General features: G+C 34.6%; 2 protein-coding genes across 3 annotated transcripts; both read right to left on the bottom strand.

The window, feature by feature from the left end:
* Positions 1 to 5,138: 5,138 nt before the first annotated feature.
* LOC110712253 (F-box/kelch-repeat protein SKIP11-like) lies at positions 5,139 to 8,431 on the bottom strand. 2 transcript variants are annotated; one of them, XM_021890724.1, is made up of 3 exons: positions 7,846 to 8,431; positions 7,449 to 7,557; positions 5,139 to 7,126 (listed from the first exon to the last, which is right to left on the bottom strand). In XM_021890724.1, exon 3 carries the CDS (start codon positions 7,115 to 7,117, stop codon positions 5,753 to 5,755), a length of 1,365 nt encoding a protein of 454 aa, XP_021746416.1. In that variant the 5' UTR covers positions 7,118 to 7,126; positions 7,449 to 7,557; positions 7,846 to 8,431; the 3' UTR covers positions 5,139 to 5,752. The 2 variants fall into 2 exon arrangements, with proteins under 2 accessions (XP_021746416.1, XP_021746408.1); XM_021890716.1 differs by having other exon boundaries at positions 5,139 to 7,303; positions 7,846 to 8,429.
* A 4,377-nt stretch (positions 8,432 to 12,808) lies between these two features.
* LOC110714231 lies at positions 12,809 to 13,555 on the bottom strand. Its single transcript, XM_021892730.1, has one exon. It carries the CDS (start codon positions 13,553 to 13,555, stop codon positions 12,809 to 12,811), a length of 747 nt encoding a protein of 248 aa, XP_021748422.1.
* Between the last annotated feature and the right edge of the window lie 5,767 nt (positions 13,556 to 19,322).

Raw genomic sequence — 19,322 nt, 5'->3', positions numbered from 1 at the left:
CCACCTTTAATATTTGATCATGTTAAACTAAAAAATAAACACACACCACCAGCCTCCAATTAAGAAAAGTATAAAAAGGTCAAAATATTGACTTTCATCTTTATAATAACTAAAAATTGCATCAGCAACTCAGCCTAACACACCAATTTTATACAAAATTTTAAAAAACAAGAATTCAAATGTGTAACAACTAACTATCAATTCCAATTTTCTAAGTCAATAAGATGAACAGCAGCCAAAATATCATAGTTAGGCAACATGTTTCGACGTTCAACAGTGACCTGGAAAAATTAAGAAAAAAAAACAAACAAAACAAAAAGAAAAAAGCCAAAAATTTCGGTAGAAAACGTGACTAAAACACAACCAGTCATGATGTTAATGAATGAACGAGAGGTCTTCTCAATTAATCAAATTCTGGCACGTAAAGGAATTATAGGGTCACTAGTTTGATCATAATAAGATTATTACACTGTTTAATGAAATGATAATACTATATTACATGAAATTATATTATTTTGAAGCTGTCAAAGCCACCACTAGCTTGTCTTATTCTTATATCCAGCTGTTTACAAATTTTAACTAAAACTGCGGTGATCGACTCTTCATACTTTATTATTTATTTTTTGTGGGACTAAATGACAATTTTTCATAGCTGGGAATGGACCGTTTTGAAGCGAGCTAGCCCTAAACACGACCCAACACGAAAAAAAAACTGTGGCGGATTTTGATTTGTATTGTGTTCGCTATGTCACACAAACTTTATTATTGGCTCGATACGTTGATTGGTAAGACTTGGCTGGTGCGTTCCTATATGAATATTATGATATATTGTATTTTGTAATACTTGTATTCTTATTCTTGTTGTTAAATTTAAATACTCCGTTGTTGAGTTAACAGTATGATTTTTTTTTTAAATATACAAGTATATATGTGCTCATTTGCCTCCCTAACATTTTTTTTTTTTTTTTTTAAAAAAAAAAAAAAAAAAAACCCTCCTAAATGGATGTCAAACAAAAGGTAATAAAAGAAATATACATTTAAATACATAATTAAGGTGTTGTTTCGTTGTTATGGAAATTTACTTCCAATAGAAATTTGTATTTCATGGAAATTAAATAGCTACATCAAATTCCTAGGAATTGCATAAAGTAGTTTGGTTGACAGGAAGAAAGTTGTAAATTATGGAAATTTTGACTTACCAAGGAAGGATTGGGTAATTAACTTCTCATATTTTGTGGGAAGTCGCAATTACTATGAATTTGCAATTCCCTCATTTACACTTTATATTGTCAACCAAACAACCCTTTTATTTTCAAATTTCCATGATTTTTCACTTCCCTCATTTTCTTCGTATTTTCTTTGTGCAACCAACTAGATGTTTGGCACAACAAATGTTAAGCAATTCACGGTCAAAAATTTAGTTCCCTATATAAATTTAATTTTTTTTTATTTTTTTTCTTTAACAATGAAGTATTCATTTTATAGAAAACTCTTGTCAAGAAAATATTATAGAAAACTCCCTGAATCAACTGTATTTAAAAAGGTTGTAAGAAGAAAAAAAAAATAGCATGAAAGACAAATGTCATTTTTTGTGTACAAAAGACAAATGTCATTTGGTTATGCACAAACTTTTTAATAAATCGGTTATACAATACCAAGCATAGCTCGGTGTAGTGCTCTAATGGTAAGTTTTGTATCTCACAAGTCACAATCAAAAGGTTGTGGGATCAAATTCCATTAGAAACACTTTGGGGTGCATAATCCCTTATCCTTCCCCCTCACTTTTAAAGTGTTTAGCTCGCTTATCCGTATCGAGAGGACTTGTGGCTCTGTGAGAAGTTCCGGCCCTATAGGACCCTTCTCCTTACCAACCAACAAAAAAAAAACAATTATACAATAAATAAATATTAGTATTACACTCCAATTTAGATTGGTCACCCTAAAATGATTACAGTAAAAGTTATCACAAGATAAAGGAAAATTTGTCAATTGCAGCCATTTAAAATTTATATTTTGCAAATTGCAGCCATTTAAAAAAAATGCAAATTACTGCCCAAAAGTACTAATAATTTGTTAATTGCCACCCAATCCAATTTTTTCCTCGATTTGCATGCCGAAAAATTTTCGGTTAAGGTTTAGGGGTCATTTTAGCCTTAAGAGTCCAAATTGAGTTCGAAATTGGCAAAAAAGTAACTAAAGTGCATCGTTTTACGTATCAAACAATGTATTGATTTGTAAGCAATTATTTTTTTTGCCGCCAAAATGAGGCACTTACGTTAATTTTTTTGCCAATTTCGAGCTCAATCTTGGATCCTTAAGAACTAAAATGACCCCTAAAATCTTGACAATATATTTTTCGACACCCAAATTGAGGGAAAAATTATATTGGATGGCAGTTAACAAGTTATTAATACTTTTGGACTGCAATTTGCAAAAAAAAAAATTAAATAGCTGCAATCTACAAAATATAAATTTTAAATGGCTGCAATTGACAATTATCCCAAGATAAATAAAAGCTACTTATAATTTATTGATAAAGTTACTCAATTTAAAGGAATAAAAATCGGATATCAGTATATATGAAGGTAACTATATTACGCCATTATGGTACCCTTATGTGGAGTAAAATTTATTTCACGACCTATTTACATTAAAACATATCCGGATTTAAGGTACTATTCAGTATCAAAGAGGTTAAAAAAAAGCTAGACCCTTTGAGAATTGGGGGGAAGAAAGAGAATTTTTACCACAAAGTGCTTTTAGTGGAATTATGTAATCGTAGAAAAGTGATGGGGAGTGTATCAGTTAATTCAGGTACAATCTAGCTTAATATGTTTTTTTTGGTGTTTAAAGAGGCACAAGGGCGAGTATGAAAATCGATCTTAGAATCACCTGAAACCAAAATGAGAGTTCTAACCACTTGAGTTATCCCTAACTCCCACAATCTAGCTTTATATATAAAAGTAAAGCGCTAACATGTCATTTGTAGCATTATTTATCAAGGCATCGGCAAATTATATAACAGATGATTTGGTCAAATCTAAGTTCAATATCTCATGAAAAATTAAGAAATATATATTTTTTAAATCTTATAAATTGGGTAATTTTGGTTTTTTTTTTCTTTTCTTTATTTATTTATTGTTTTTTTTTTTCAGGGGGTATAGGTGGGGTGATTTACCAGTGAGCTTATCCTCTACAATTATCAATATTCCAAAAAAAAAAAAGAAATGATCTACAATTATCAACTTTTACTAATCAAAACTGTTGGATGAAAAAAAATGGTACGATTCTTAATTAGTGAACAAAACTGACATTTATTGATTGAAATTAGTTTGAATTAAAATAAAGATAAACTGATTTTTACAAGTCAAAGAGGATGGCCCTTTAAAGATCTTTCTTTTTATGTTTTGTTCTTGCTATATTTATGTTGCCTTCGTTGTATCAATTACGAGAAGATTAACATGTAAACCATTCAATGCCAGAGGGAGTTGCCCAAATTAAAGTAGAATACCATATAAATAATTCAGGCTAAACAGTACGGGTAATAGTGTAATACAAAAAAAAAAAAAAATAATAATAATAATAATAATAATTTATTTTTAGAAAACTTTGACAAAGGGGTTAACATATCAATTTTTATTTACAATTTCATAATCAATTTTTATTTACGATTTCATTTTATAATAAGGAGAAACTCTATAACCAAACTTTAAATTTACGGGTTTTTTTTTTATCCTTTATGGGGGTTAAGTACTTGGGAGTAGGAGGGGAAATGTAAGAGTATCCCCACTAGCCAAACGGCCACCACCGAGCACTCTCTCTTGGCAAAATTCAAACCCTACACCGTGAGGATCTTAGATAAACCTTACTAACTCAAGGTTACCACAATCGTTAGAAGTATGCTTTTTGTATACTATGTATAATAGCACAAAGTATACATTTTGAGAGAGAACACATTTATTGGAACACAACAATCACTAAGTTACCATCTAACAATTACAAGCCCCGGCCAGTCAACTCGACCGCCTTCTTCCCGGAGAAAAAAGGCCTGCTCCCTGAACTATCTATATCTACCTCATTGGAAAGCATTCAAATGACTTATATGGAAATTCTTTTCTGGTAAAACCTTTCGTCTAAACCAGAAACATACTTCGTAAATAGACAAGAACGACTACCAAACGGGCAAAAAAAGGTGGCGAATTCATGTACTCTAAAACTACAGTAGAAAAAGATATTTTATATCAACATCAACAACTAAAAAAAAGGAGCACCATTCACAATATGCAATTAACTTTGCATCAAATTGTGACATAATTGATATAACCTCCAACCGGATTAGATACCCCATTTTAGGGTGCGAAGCACATTTCTCTCTTTTTCTCCTGTCTTATTCAATTGTACCTTGCTTGTTAGTTACTACATTACGCTTACGCCCTGTGATTAAAACAATTCTTCACACTCGTTCCTGCATCTTTTCTCTCGATGAAAACAGGAACGACCAGGAAAACAGTATCGACGATCAGGCTAATGGAATATGTTACAACTTACAAAGGATCAACTTGACATATATTTATCGAAGGAAATTGATTGCTAGAAGTTTTTCTAACACTAGCTTTCAAAATACTCCTTCCGTCCCTTTATTTTTGCCCCGTTGTCATTTTTTGGGTCAAACTTTGACCATAATTTACCGTTAATCTATAAAAGATAATATAATCATGAGTGGTTTTGTTAGATTCGTCTCATTGTATATTTTATTAATATCATATTTTTATAATTTTTACATATATGGAAATAAAGTTATAGACGTTTTAAAACACGTCTTGGAGACCACGTACAGTCAAATGGAGCAAAGAAATAGGGACAGAGGGAGTATATGAAAAGGCAGATTCCAATGCTAAGAATAAAAACATATTCAGTTCTATATTCTTCAAAGTCAAAAAACTGGACAGATACAAGTAACAAAATCAAATTCCAAAACATTGATCATGTGTCAAATCAATGCATGGGTAGCAGCCCCATCAATCACTAGATCAATCTCAATAGAAATCATCGATGTTCAGAAATACAAAATGAGACGATCACGAATTCAGCATCAGAACTCAAGTTGACAAACAATATTCGACATTTAGAGCATCGAATCAGAAACTGAATGCGGAACATGAAATTTATATAGCGCATAAATTGCACAAAGATACATAAAACAATGTGGAGCTTATTTTCTCCTTTGTGACAATGCCATGAAAATCAAAGATCAAGAAACTGATATAAAATAAATAAACTCCTGTAACCTTAGGAAAGCTAAAAAAAGGAAAAATGGTATTGGTGAAAATCTACCCCATGTATTGGTACTCGAAATTATTAAAATTCCTGTCTCTGTGCTACATGACAATAAACTGTTGAAGTTTTTATCTTGAAGTTACTAAAACGGGGAAGAAGCCCACAATTCAAAGAGAAGAAGAAAATGTTCATCATGTGAAAGTAAAAGGGAGGAAGCCCCAAAACCTCCTAAAACATTCAATTTGAATTTGGTAGTAAAATCAGAAATTAATTCCTCCCTGTATTCTCCTCCAGCCAAATGGAAATAAGTAAAAAAAAAAAAAAAAAAAAGCATCAAGATAATTACCCCATTAGCACGAATTCCTCCGGCTCATGGACAAACAACCCTTGCAAGTTGCAACATCTATTGTTTTGGAGAGCACCATTTCCGGATGAATAAATCAATGGCACCAACACCCTATTGTTTTCAATCTTTTCAGCAACCCATCACCGCACAATTATACACAAAACTGCCTGACTGCTTAGTACCAAGCAACTCCCAATTAGCATCGCCCTCACTAGGCACCCAAGAATTAACCTCGATGATGCCTTCTCCATGTGCCCTTAGTCCACCAATAACAATTAGCCGGTCACCACATGCCTTAAAAGCAAGCCCCCAACCATTCATTGAGCCAGATCTTTCAGGCAATCTCTTTACTGTTGCCCACTCCCTAGTTTGTTTATTGTATTGCTTAACCTCCATGCCAGCATAATCAGCAGCATACAATTCATTATTTACAACGGCTACAAGTGGAGGAGCCTCAGCTGCAGCAGGCATACCATTCTCAGGGGCATCCCCACGGTTTCCAGGGGACATGTCAGGAATCTCTGTCCAAGTTCTAGTGGTAAGATCATACTCCTCACCACAAGTTAGAACCCTAGCATCATTGCCCCCAATCCCACCAATAACATAGAATTTTCCGTCCATGAATATACCCGAGCACATTTTCCTTGGTTTAATCATGCTCGGAAGGGTCTCAAATGTCCGAGTCTCGGAATTGTAGAGCTCTGCAGAACTAAGAATGTTGCCCTGAGAATCACAACCACCTGCTAATATAGCAATCGCACCAAGACTAGCAGACCCGAATAAACACCTGGGATAGTTCATGCTCATCCCAGACGACCAAGAGTTTGTTAGTATGCTGTATTTATAAATCACATGGGCCATCAGGTCTTTCCCAAAGACAAGCAGCTCAGTCCCAACAGCTAAGGACTCCTTATCGGAACACATAAAACATTCGTTCGAATTCATCCTGGGCAACTGCATCCAGCGGCGACTAGCTGGATCAAAAGCCACCCATTCAAGGAGGCGACAAGAGAAGTAAACCCAATGCTCAATCACGTTATGTTGCCACCTCAACTTATATATCTCACCACTCTTAACCAGAGAGCGAAAGCTCCGGTTCAAAGAGGCAATTGAACCATATTCAGCCCTAGAGCATCGAAGAAGACAATTAATTGTCATGTCACGGCCAATAGAATTAATCAAGCAATCCATATCAGAACGATCACCACCTTGGCGTTGGTTATTAGAATGACCAACAACCGGAGAACGTGACAACGAAAGCCTATCGAATTGAGCTCTCGAGAGTCTCTCCTCGGTGTCACACACCTCAGTGGCACACACCTTACTTGTCTTCCTCAAACCTCCCTCGCCTTCACGATCACTCTCTAAACGACGTTTGCCACTTGAGATTTCGACTTCAACTCCAGCTCTACAATTCATGTACCCCCACTTAGTTTCTTGCTCACAAGAGCTAGGTAACACCCTCGAAACCAAGCAAGATCTCCCCTCCAACATGTCTACAACCTAATTCACGCCCCAATGAGGGCAACAAGTCAATATAATTATAACAATCCAATCAAAAATCCAATTCAAATTCCAAAACAATTCAACCCAATCAAATTCAAATCCAAATTTCTTCAAATTCCTCAATTTCTCTCTCCTTCAAATCAAATCAAATCACAACCCCCCAATTAAACGCACCTATTCAATCAAATACAGATTCATATCAAAATCAAATAAATAAAACCAAAAACAATTTTTTTTTCATATTAAAGTCAAATTAAGAAAGTATAACAACCCACAAAAATAAATAATTAGTATATAAAGATAAAATTAGAAAGCGTACCGATCCGAATCCAATTACGACGATCCAGAAAGCGCGGAATAATTAAACCAAATGCACTCTTATTAATTTGCTCCTCAAAAATTCTTCATTTCTTCTCAATTGAATAATCCTGTAACCAAAATCAAAAATTGTATCTTTCAGTCTAGTTCTTGCTTCTTTTTCTCTCCATTTTAATGGAATTAATCAATTTTAAAAAACCCAGAAAAACCAATGAAAAAAAAAATCAATTAGAAATTAAAAAGATTAATTTTGCAGTAAAATAATAACAAATAGATCTCTCAAAATCAGATCAGAAAAAATAAAATCCATTTGAAGAGCAACAATTGGGTTAGATCTGCACGTTTTAAGAAAAAAATAATCAAAAAAACGAGATTAGAAGGAAAGAGACAGGACTTACGGATTGGATAAAGAGAGAAAGAAACAGAGGAAGAAGGGTTATTTGATTGGGCAAAATAACAACAACCCAAAAAAAAAAAAATGGAGCAAATTCAAAATCCAAAAAAAAAAAAAAGTTAAAAACACCCACTTCTCCCTCTTTCTTAGAATTTGATTGGGTTGAATCAAAACCCAAAAATAAGAAAAAAAAAATCTGAACTTTCTCTCTCTCTAAATTTCTATGTATACAAATTTTTGATTTTTTGGGGTTGGGCTATCTATCTATATCTATCTATCTATAAATCAGTTTAGTTGCAGTTTTATGAGTACTTTGGGTTGGGTAGTTTTTCTGCTGCAACTGCTGTAATTGTAGAGAAGTTTCAGTGAATCAAGAAAACAGAGGAGAAAGAAGAGAGAGTTGGTTAATTTAAGTCGTCCTTTGGATTCTCTCTTCTGCAAAGGAAATGGAAATCATCTCTCTTTCTTTCGTTGTTTCTCTTCTTTCGGCTTTGAGTTTTTTTTTGGGGCTCTGTTTGGAAGCACATATCTTTTTAGCATATGGGGTCCCCTTTCTCTCCCCTTTGCCCTTTTATCCCCTCTCTCACTCTTGGGGTCTCTTCTTCAACTTCTTTTTTTTACTTTTGGAAAAAAAATTCATTAATTTTTTAAATTTGGGAGAATTAGTTAGTCTTATTATGGAAATTAGGGATTAATTTAGGTAACCTTAATTGGTTTCTACTAATGTTTTGATTATGATAATCAACTAACTTTCGTTTAATAGTAAGACGGTGTAGTTGTCTTCTGTGATGTCGTCGTAGCCTTTGTGTCTGCTCGCTGTTAGAACTGAGCGAGTTACTGTTCTTGCTCTCTTTAGTATAATAGGGAAATGACACTGTTGTCTTCTGATGTTGTTATTGTATTCTCTGTGTCTGTTGGAACAATGTGAGTTTACTATTCTTGCTCTTTTTCTAGACTTTATGTCAATGTGTTCTTACAATGTCGTTGTTAGTTGAAGTGAGTTGAGATATTATGGACTGGCTGTGGTTTATATAACGGTATTCAGATTCTCCAATCTTATAGGCGTATGAACCTATTATCTTACTTTGCTTTCTTTCGAGGCTTTTTGTGGGTATGTTCTTATACTGTCATTGGCTGTAGAAGATTTCAGTTAGTTATTATTGAGATATTGTGATTATGTAACGGTATTCAAATTCACCAATGTTATAGGAGCAATGGAACTCATTATCTGGTAAAGGAGGTATGAACGGTTTTTATGCATTTACGTTTAGATTCTAACAATTTTTACTTTAGATAACTAACATTGGGATGTTGCTACACGCCGTCAAATCTATGCGAGTCCTTTCTTTTTCTGTTATTACCTGGAAATTTTGTAAAACTAGAATTGAGATGTTGTTAATATTACAAGAACTTTACATACTGTTATAATCTATGGTTTATTACGCAACAACTTCAGTTCCTTTCTCAAAGCCAATATATATATAAGTCAGAACATTGCATTTCAGTCGCGAATCTATTTGGGTTTCTTCTTATTGTGCCATTTCCATATACTTTCGTAAATCTATAATTGAGATAATTTAATTATAGTTAAAATCCATATACCGTCAAAAACAATAATTAATGCAGCTACTCGCCACAGAGATAATGTGAATTGATTTGTGAGTTATGCAACGTTATCGTATTTACGAAGAAGTTGTAATTAATGGAAAAATGGATGATGTTGATTGAAATATACACGTGATTGATTTTAATGATAAGTGTTTAACCATAGAACATCCACGATGATTGATCTACTAAAAATTGTGATGATTTAAAAAAGACATGGAACACTCATCAACCCGGCCTTTTCCTTCTATTGTGAAAATTAGTAAATAAATAACATTAAAAATATTAATTTTTTAAAAAAATTAGATAATAATGATCAAATCAAATACTAAAATGTTGTACTGTTATATAAAATTAACAAAAATAATTTAAAATTAAAAGTAAAATAAATCATTATGCTCGCGCTACCTAGTTTATACTTAGCTTTATTACAAATTTTTCTATTTTTGCTATTATTCTCTCTGTTGAACTTCCACTGTGCAGTTTATAATTTACATGCTAAAAGACACAAGAGCATTATAGAGAGTTCATATGAATATCACTCACTCATCCATTCCTTTGTATAAAAAGAAATTTTTTGAAATGAAAATTATTTCAATTTTTTTAAAAGTGTAAGTCCATGTTCTCTTCACCTTAAAAAAATAATTATTTAAATTTTTTAAGTTTAGAAAAAAAAAGTTTTAGTCTAGAAAAACAAGTTGAATATAAAAAAAAATAAGTTTAGAAAAAAATCATTAACTTTAAATAACAAATACAATAGTGGATTGTAAAGATATTAATTTAGTAAAAAATAATTTAAATACAATGTAGATAATTTTATTTTTTTTAGTAAACAACAAAAATAATTTAGGTTTGGTAAATATCAAGCAAAGAGAATAGGGGTTAATTATTTAATGTATGCACTATACATCCCAACCTTAATTATTAGCTTCGGTGTCAATTATGATTGACTGTGGTTGATTTTCTTCCATATTTATAAATGATATGCATCAATTTTTGTTTGATATTATTTATTGAAAAATATTTTAATGTTTTGGGCAATTAGTAAATATTTGGATATTCTTTTTTATTTATTTATTTATTTATTTATTTTGTTTAATGTTTCATTGAATTGTTTTTTTAGGTCAATCTTTAGGACCTAGTGGACAATTGAAGTGATTATTAATATTAAAATTATAAAATTACTAGAGCTAAAAATGTCTTTTCATGTGGACAAACTACTTCGTCATCACGTCTTCCTCTATACTCCCTCCGTCCCTTATATTTTGCCCCATTTGCCATTTACGGTAGTCCCTTATTTTTTGCCCCATTCTATTTTGGGCCGTGGTCCCATATTGTAAACTGCTCCATAATACTCCATTAACCTCGTTTAGCCCACTAAAACCCAAATGCATCAGCCTCTTTTTCTCCCCTGATCTCCTCTTACCCACTCCCTCTCCTCAATTGCTAATCGCTCTCTCTCTTCCATCACCACCTCTCTTCTTCCTACGTTACAACCGAGGCTGCTTCTTCTCCCTCCTTGCCATTTATTTTGTTCTCTGAAAACCCCATCAAAACTGAAATCCCCCTCTTTCATTTCTGTTCTCTCTCTTCCGCTTTTTATATAAGATTGAAATCCCTCAAAACCTAGATCTACGATGCCGGAACATTGAGATCCGGCTTCCTACTTAATTTGGGCTTCATCTTTGTTTTTCATTGTTAGAAAAGCTTTGATTTTTTTTTGTTTTGAATAATTTCTACCCAAACTTCGTATATTCTGTAGTGTTTAATTTCCATATCTAATTAGTTATGAGCTTCAATGGTAAGGGTGGGTTTAATTCGGAGTTAAATGACGAGAATTATGATTTCTTGAAGCATAGTCTTTTTGTAAACCATACCCCTACCTTAAACAACTCCGATGATGACAAAGAGGAGTTTATCCCTAACACCCCTGCAACAACCGTCACTAGCTCGCTACCTCCAGCCCTGATTCAGGTGCCGGAGACACCATTGTGCATGCAGTCTGCCGGACCACCGAGCTTTACCAAAGGGGGCAGCAATTCAATCCCTTCTAGAAGGCCGGGGTGGCTAAGATCTAGGGGTTCAAAAAGGGTTATCGACTTTAGTACTTCTGTTATAGAGTTTGACGCTTATGTTGTTGAGTCCCAAGGGCCGGAAAATAACTTCTCCGGCCAAAAACCAGAAAATGGAGGTGAAATACTTCGACTTCTTTGTCCTCTTTATTTCTGTGATCCGAAAAAATCCAGATAAGCTATTAATTAGCCTAAGATTTTATAAATGGAGTATTTGTGATTGTTAGTCTAAATCTGTTAGTATTTGTGAAATGGAATATTTGTGATTGTTAGTCCAAATCTTTTCATTAGCCTAAATTTTTATAAATTTTTTGGCTATTGACTTAATTATGACGGTGGAGTAGTACGTATTTTTGTGGTTGTACTCTGATTGTGTAATGCTGTGAACTTGGTATATGTGTTTGCTCGGTACTGTGTGGTTATTGTAAGGTGGAGTAATGATCCTAGTTTCATTTGACAATGAGAAGGTGAAATGTTGCTACAATTTTGTTGTTCTGTATTGTTGATTAAGTAGATTTATTAATAGACAGAGAGACCCTATGATGAGTATGTGCATGCTCTACTCTGAGGGGGGGGGGTGCAGCTTATGTGATGCCACTCCATCTTTTTTTTGATGTTTGACGAGGCACGATTAAATAGTCACTTAAACACGTATTTTATGCCACTCCATCTTGTAGGATGTTTGATGAGGCAATGTGATGCCACTCCATCCTGTAGATGTTTGATGAGGCGCATAGTTGCAATGTTGTTGGGCCAACCCCATGATGATCACAACACTATGATTAAAAACAATTCTGAGTTGTGTATTGTGTGTTCTTCTTCCTGTTTTGTGAACACATACATTAAAGTAATAAATAAAGTTGATAAAATTCATAAGTTGGTTCCTTTATAATTACAAAATACATTTGCGCCTACTCCTTATCAACTATGGCTAATTAATAAATTGCATAATTGCAACATTTTAAACTTCACAAAAGTACATCCAATCCCTATAGACATTAGACAAAATGGGGCAAAATACTAATGACAAAGTAGTAATAATCATAAGCATTGTACGCTACCTATTTCAACCATCTACCAATATTTTGACTACTCTGCCAGGTTACTACAAATTTGTACAACAAAAAATTCTTGATATGTTTTCATAATTTGCATTCTTTATCTTATGGAATAACATGCCAGGCCACTACTTGAGTTGCCTGAGTTGTATCACCTCCTTATCCCTTCCAATTCATGAACTTGCATAGACGTGTCCTCCACGATTGAGATATTACTTTCCCTTGGAATGTGCTATGTTTCTACCTCTTCCCTTTCTTCTGTGTCTTGAACAATGGTTGTCAATCCATGTAATTCCATGTGTTGTTGTAGCAAAGATGTCATACTTTCTTTTAGCAACTGAATTGGGACTTCTATGTAAGTCGGCAAATTCCATGCTCTTTCCATCCTTTCCTTTGCATGATGTGGTTGTATATAATTATTTGAACCATGTACTATCATTATCTCAAGCATGCAATATTGTAGGCTAAGAAACACATGATTTACTTTACGAGGCTCAACAATTTCATAAGCATACTTGACAGCACCTACTAGCTCGTCTACGTTTCTAGGGGCTTGTTGGTGTTGAATTGCTTGAATTGCATTAAAGAACCCTAAGTCGAGAACATTTAAGTCCGGACAGTTTGGGGGTTGTGCTATAAGATGTATGTTGAAACCATCTGTGTTTGTTGCGTTTCTGAATTCAATGTCATGTAGTTGCAAATGTGGTGTAGCATTATCTTGTTGAACCCAAATGGTTCCACATGCATCAATTGGCCAATTTTCCTTGATTGAGGGAAGCAATTGCTCAATAAATAACTTCCTTATCACTGATTGTGTAATATTCTTGACTGGTTTTGTCTCCAAAGTGCCAACCACTCTATGTATGCTAGATCGCTTTGCTAGAATAACTTCTGTCAGTGGGAAACATCCTAACTTCCCATCAAACAGACATTCACCATTTGGTCCATGAACTGCTCTGGACAATGCAACCTCAAACATTACTTTGGTATCGTACCTTTTGGACTTACAATTCTGGTAAGGATGTACTTCATTTGGTGCCAAATCTTGATGAGTGGATTATTAATATTCAATTGTTATTTTTTTTTTACTAATATGCAACAAAATATGGACAAAGTAATGCATTGACAAGCGTTTACAATCAAAATAGAAAAATCATTTAGGAACAGAGTGAGTAATATTTATAAAAGCATCTCGTAGCTAAGATTATGTAAGTTAAAACTATTCCACATACCCTATATATAATTTCTAGTTTTAAGACATTGTTTTTTATTTAATTTTTATAATCTAATTATTGGATTTTAAAAGTAAAAAAAAATGTAAATACCTATACGTCTTTATCTCAATCTCTCAAAACATATAATATTAAATAACTATTCTTACAAAAATTCAGGATACAAAATCTCACGGCATATGTTTATGTCTTATGTGTGTCCTATCATAAACTTTTATGAATTTATTACTGAGATAAATCTAAAAAATTATTACTATAATTTCTATAATGATAACTAAGTTCTCCCATCTTATAGGAGTGTGTGAACTTTTTATTTGGTAAAGGTGGTATAAAAGATTAATGATACAAATGATAGTATGATCTAAATTTTCTAACTTAAAATCTTATTTAAAAATATGCCTTTATTATATAATTTGTGAGTAAAAAAATACTGAATGATTTATTCTCTCTCAAATTACAAGAAATCATTTAACTTTTGAAAAAAAGAAAAAGAAAAAAGGGACCTAACAATTTGTCATTGAGATTGTGTTTATTGTATTCATACCTATTTTGTTACTAGATATCGACCTTTAATGAAGTTATAATTGAGATTATATTAAATCAATTTTCGAGTTAAAATCAATTTCATCTGAATAAATTTTTTTACACATGTATTTTCTTTTAAAAAAATGATATTGTCATTTTAAGGAAATAAATAATTAAGATATTTTCTATTAAGGTGTGTACCGTTCTTTAATTTTTACCTAAACGTAGCTTATAAAATCTTATTAGCAATAATTTTTACCTTATGTGTACACATGATTGAACTTGGCACAATAATTGTCATGATTGAAGATATTGCAATAATAATAAAGAACAAAAAAATATGCATCAATAAACAAATTAAATAAAGAAGAAGAACAAATATGAAAAATACCTCTAAAATTATTATTGATCTAAAGTCTAAAGTGAAGTTTAACACAACTTAAGCATAAGAAAAGGGAGCTGAAGTGCATAAAGAACTTTACAAACAAGAATGAAAGGATAGATCATCTTGCTCATTATACAATAAGTATTTATAAGCTAAGCGAAAAAGGAATAAGGAAAGTCAAAATGCAATAACCTTGACATCCCTCCCAAAACCTATGGCGCGAGTACAGTGGAAGCTCTAAAATTGTCCTTTAAAAGCTTGTTTGTTGCTTCCCCTAGACTTCGCTCGAACCATTTGGGCAAGATCGCCTGTTTTGGCAAATGGGGTAAAATCAGTGCTTCAAGCCTCCAACAATCTTCAAATTTAAGCATCATAAATTCTGTATTTCTTGTCGAATATAGGCTTGTGATGACCTATAGTTGGAAAACTCTATGAATGTAATTTTCCAACCCAACTGGAATCAGATCTCCGTTATCACCTGTGGATCAAAAGTTTGGAGCAAAAGAATGAACGCACTTCAATTCTTTCAATAGCACTTTGCTGAATTTCTAGCTCTAACTTGTTCTTAGAGATAAGCTAGGATCCTCGAGCATTCTACTTCATCCTCCGTGTTTATTAATTATAATCAAAATTTCATAGTAAAATCATCGAAAATTAAACACCAAAAAACATGCAAATGGGGAACATTAGAACACACCGAGTATGTAAACCATGCAAATATCACCTAAAAGCTAAACTAAGGAATTGAATAAATATGCTACATAAATGTACCTTAAATACCTAGCTATGTGAATATGACTCATTAGGTGTTAAGCCTTATATTAGTGTATAGTTATTAGCCAATGTGTTGAGCCCTAATCTCTTTAAGGTTGTATATATATACTTGTTCATACTCTAATACAAAAACACACTACACTATTCTCTCTATTCTTGACATGGTATCAGAGTCTTAATATTCTAAAACCCTAAAATTCTAAAAATTCTGATTTTTTTTCCACTGCACTGCTTGATTCACTACAATGGGCGACGATGGAAAACTCGATCTCTCATCCTCTTTTTACCTTGGCTCCGGTGATCAACCGGGGAATTTGATCACTTACGTGGTCTTGAAAGGAGATAACTACCTTGCTTAGTCTAGGGCAATTACCTTATCCTTGAAATCTAGGCGAAAATATGGTTTCATTGATGGAACTATCTTTAAACCCCATGAGAAGAAGAACTTACTTGATTGGGATACAGTGAATACCATGATAGTTTCATGGATTTTACGAGCTATTGACCTAAAAGTTGCAGCATCCATACCTTACTTTGAGGAAGCTAAGAAAATTTGGGATTATTTGGAGAAGCGGTTTTGCGAGGCTAGTGGTCCTCGTCTCCAACAATTGCGGACTGCTATTACCAATTGCAAACAATCAAAGGCTATGACTGTTGAAGACTATTATACTACTTTGATGGGGTATTTTGATGATCTTCTTCGTCTCAAACCCCCTCATGGATGTGAATGTGGCCATTGCACGTGTAACGTTGTTGCGAAGTATGAATTGGATAGAGAAGAGGAGAAAATGCATCAATTCTTGATCAGTATTGATGATGACAAGTACGTTGTGGTGCGCATGAACCTTCTCTCGCAGCAGCCCCAGACTACTCTTGACCGTGCGTACCAACCATTCCTTCAGGAGGACCGTTCTCGTGGCATTGCTCAAGGGCATGCTCAATCAGAGAAGGTCGAGGCTCATGTTTTTGCTTTACCCTCGGATCAACGGCCTTCTCAATCTAACACTCGCGTTGATAAATCGAAGCTATATTGCTCCCGTTGCAAACGCTCGGGACACGACAATTCTGGCTGTTTCATACTCCTTGGTTACCCCCCTTGTGGCTCGAGAAGTATGGTAAAAAAGGGGGGGCATCGTCCTCGGGGCAGCAAGGTACTCCAGCCGTGCCCAGCAGGTCTGCTGCTGCTTCTTCTTCGCCTGCTGCTGCTATTGCGTTGTGTCTGATCACAGCAAGCCCACGGCTCGTGCCAATGCCGTGGGGCGCCTCTCTTGCTGCTGCTACATCTCTACCCTCGCAGAACCCTCCGGGCTTTGTCGGAGCTTAAACCCGAGCATGTCCGTCTTCTTTTAACTATGGTTAATAATCGTCAACAAGACAAGATGACGGGTGAGTATTTTTCTTTATCATGGATCATCGACACTGGCTTTTCTCATCATGTTACCAGTGACGAATCATGTTTAAAATAGATGTGCAATTCATTTCTCCTTGCCCTGTAGGTCTTCCGGATGGTGCTCAAGCCATGGCTACGAAGGAAAGGTGAGTGATTTAGCTGACGGAATAATTCTTGAGAACGTTTTATTCGTTCCCAAATTAAATTGCAATTTAATTTCCGTGTCTAAAATGATCGATGATGCACATTGTATTGTACAATTCACTGACTCTTTATGTGCTATACAGAACCAACACTCGGGGAGCCTGATTGGAGGCGGTGAACGGATAAATGGACTCTACTATTTCCGGCGAATTCCTAAAGTATGCGCGGTGACAAATTCGAAGGTCTCTGCATTTGAGTTATGGCATCGGCGTATGGGTCATCCGTCGGATAAAATTGTCAAGTTAGTGCCTGCTATTAGTACTAGTTCTAGTAGCAAATCTTTGAATAAAGCATGTGAAATTTGTCCACAAGCTAAACAATCACGGGATAGTTTTCCTAATAGTGATAGTAGGGCTAGTCGTATTTTTGAAATGATACATTGTGATTTATGGGGGTCGTATAAGACGCCTTCTACTTGTGGTGCTCATTATTTTTTGACTATTGTTGATGATTTTTCGAGAGGTGTTTGGGTTTATCTATTGAATGACAAAACTAAAGTTTATTCTTCCTTTTGTTCTTTTTTGCTATGGTTAAATGTCAATTTGATGCTCATGTAAAATGTGTATAGTGATAATGGTACGGAGTTCAAACATATGCTTCCATATTTTAATGAAAAAATGGCATATTTTAAATGTGAGTCGGACATTGATGTGAGTCGGACATTGATGTCAGCATATTTTAAATGTGAGTCGGACATTGATGTTTCAAGGCAATTTTCCGATTGATTTTTGGGGTGAATGCGTCCTTGGAGCGATTTATTTGATTAATCGCACTCCCTCTCATTTACTAGCCAATAAAACTCCATATGAAATTCTCTTTGGCAAAGAACCTAATTTTGATGAGTTGCGTGTTTTAAGTGTCTTTGTTTTGCTCATAACCAAAAAGCATAGGGCGACAAATTTGCTTCTAGGAGTAGGAAGGGTGTGTTTGTGGGTTATCCTCATGGAAAGAAGGGTTGGACGTTGTATGATTTAGAAACCGGTGTTATATTTGTCTCACGTGATGTTAATTCTATGGAAATGAATTTCCATATGTGAATAAGAGTGATTTAATTTCTGCTAATGTGAATACCAAAGTCATGTCAAACGACAATGTTAAGGTGGATCATGATTTTCTAGATGACTTAGAGCATATTTTGGAGGTTAGTGAGGACTCCCTTGTGCCTGAAAATCCGCCTAGCCCTCCTGTCCATGCTGCAGATCCTACGGCCGCTGCTACTGCTGCTACTCAAGGCAGCCTACACCCCGCAATCCTCCTGCGGCCTCTTCTGCCGAGGCTACTGCTACAACTACTCCCTCGGACAGTAGCCCCATGGCTGATCCGAATTCCACCTCTGCTTCCTCTATTGATATGGGTCGTGGTCAAAGGGAAAGGCGTCCTCCCAGTTGGCATCGTGATTACGCCGCACATACTATATGTCTTTCGAGTTCATCTATCCCTCAAAGTTCACCGTCTACTCCAAGCTCCTCAGGTACTCCTTATCCCTTACCACACTTTGTAAATTGTAATAATTTTTCCTTGCGGCACCGTGTGTTTATTGCAGCTGTGGATACAGTGGTTGAGCCTCAAAATTTCAATGAGGCAATTCAACATGAGGGGTGGCGGGAGGCTATGCAAAAAGAGATTACTGCTCTTGAAAATAATGAAACATGGGTGTTAGAAAAATTACCTCCGGGTAAGAAAGCTCTTGGTTGTCGATGGGTGCACAATTGTAAAATTGAAAGCTCGCCTTGTTATATTTGGTAATCATTAGGTTGAGGGTATCGATTATAATGAGACTTTTGCTCCCGTTGCTGAAATGGTCACCGTTCGTGATTTTCTTGCGGTTGCTGTTGCAAAAAATTGGGAATTACACCAAATTGATGTCCATAATGCTTTCTTGCATAGTGATCTTGATGAGGAGGTTTATATGAAGCCCCCTCATGGTTTTCATGGTACTCAATCTGGCTTGGTGTGTCATCTTCGGAAGTCTTTGTATGGCCTACGACAAGCACCTCGATGTTGGTTCTCTAAACTGGCCAATTCTCTAAAAAGGTACAGATATTTGCAATCGTACTCTGACTATTCTTTATTTACTCTGAATAATGGGGCTATTCGTCTTAGTGTTCTGGTGTATGTTGATGATTTAATAATTTCCAGCAATGATTCTTCTGCAATTTCGACATTCAAATCATATTTGAGTGACTGTTTTCATATGAAAGAGTTAGGTGTGTTGAAGTACTTTCTTGGTATTGAG

This window comes from Chenopodium quinoa, unplaced genomic scaffold (genome assembly GCF_001683475.1).
Source record: "Chenopodium quinoa cultivar QQ74 unplaced genomic scaffold, ASM168347v1, whole genome shotgun sequence".
NCBI lineage: Eukaryota > Viridiplantae > Streptophyta > Magnoliopsida > Caryophyllales > Amaranthaceae > Chenopodium > Chenopodium quinoa.
The sequence above is the reverse complement of the archived record's forward strand: the minus strand, read 5'-3'. Positions and strand labels throughout refer to the sequence as shown.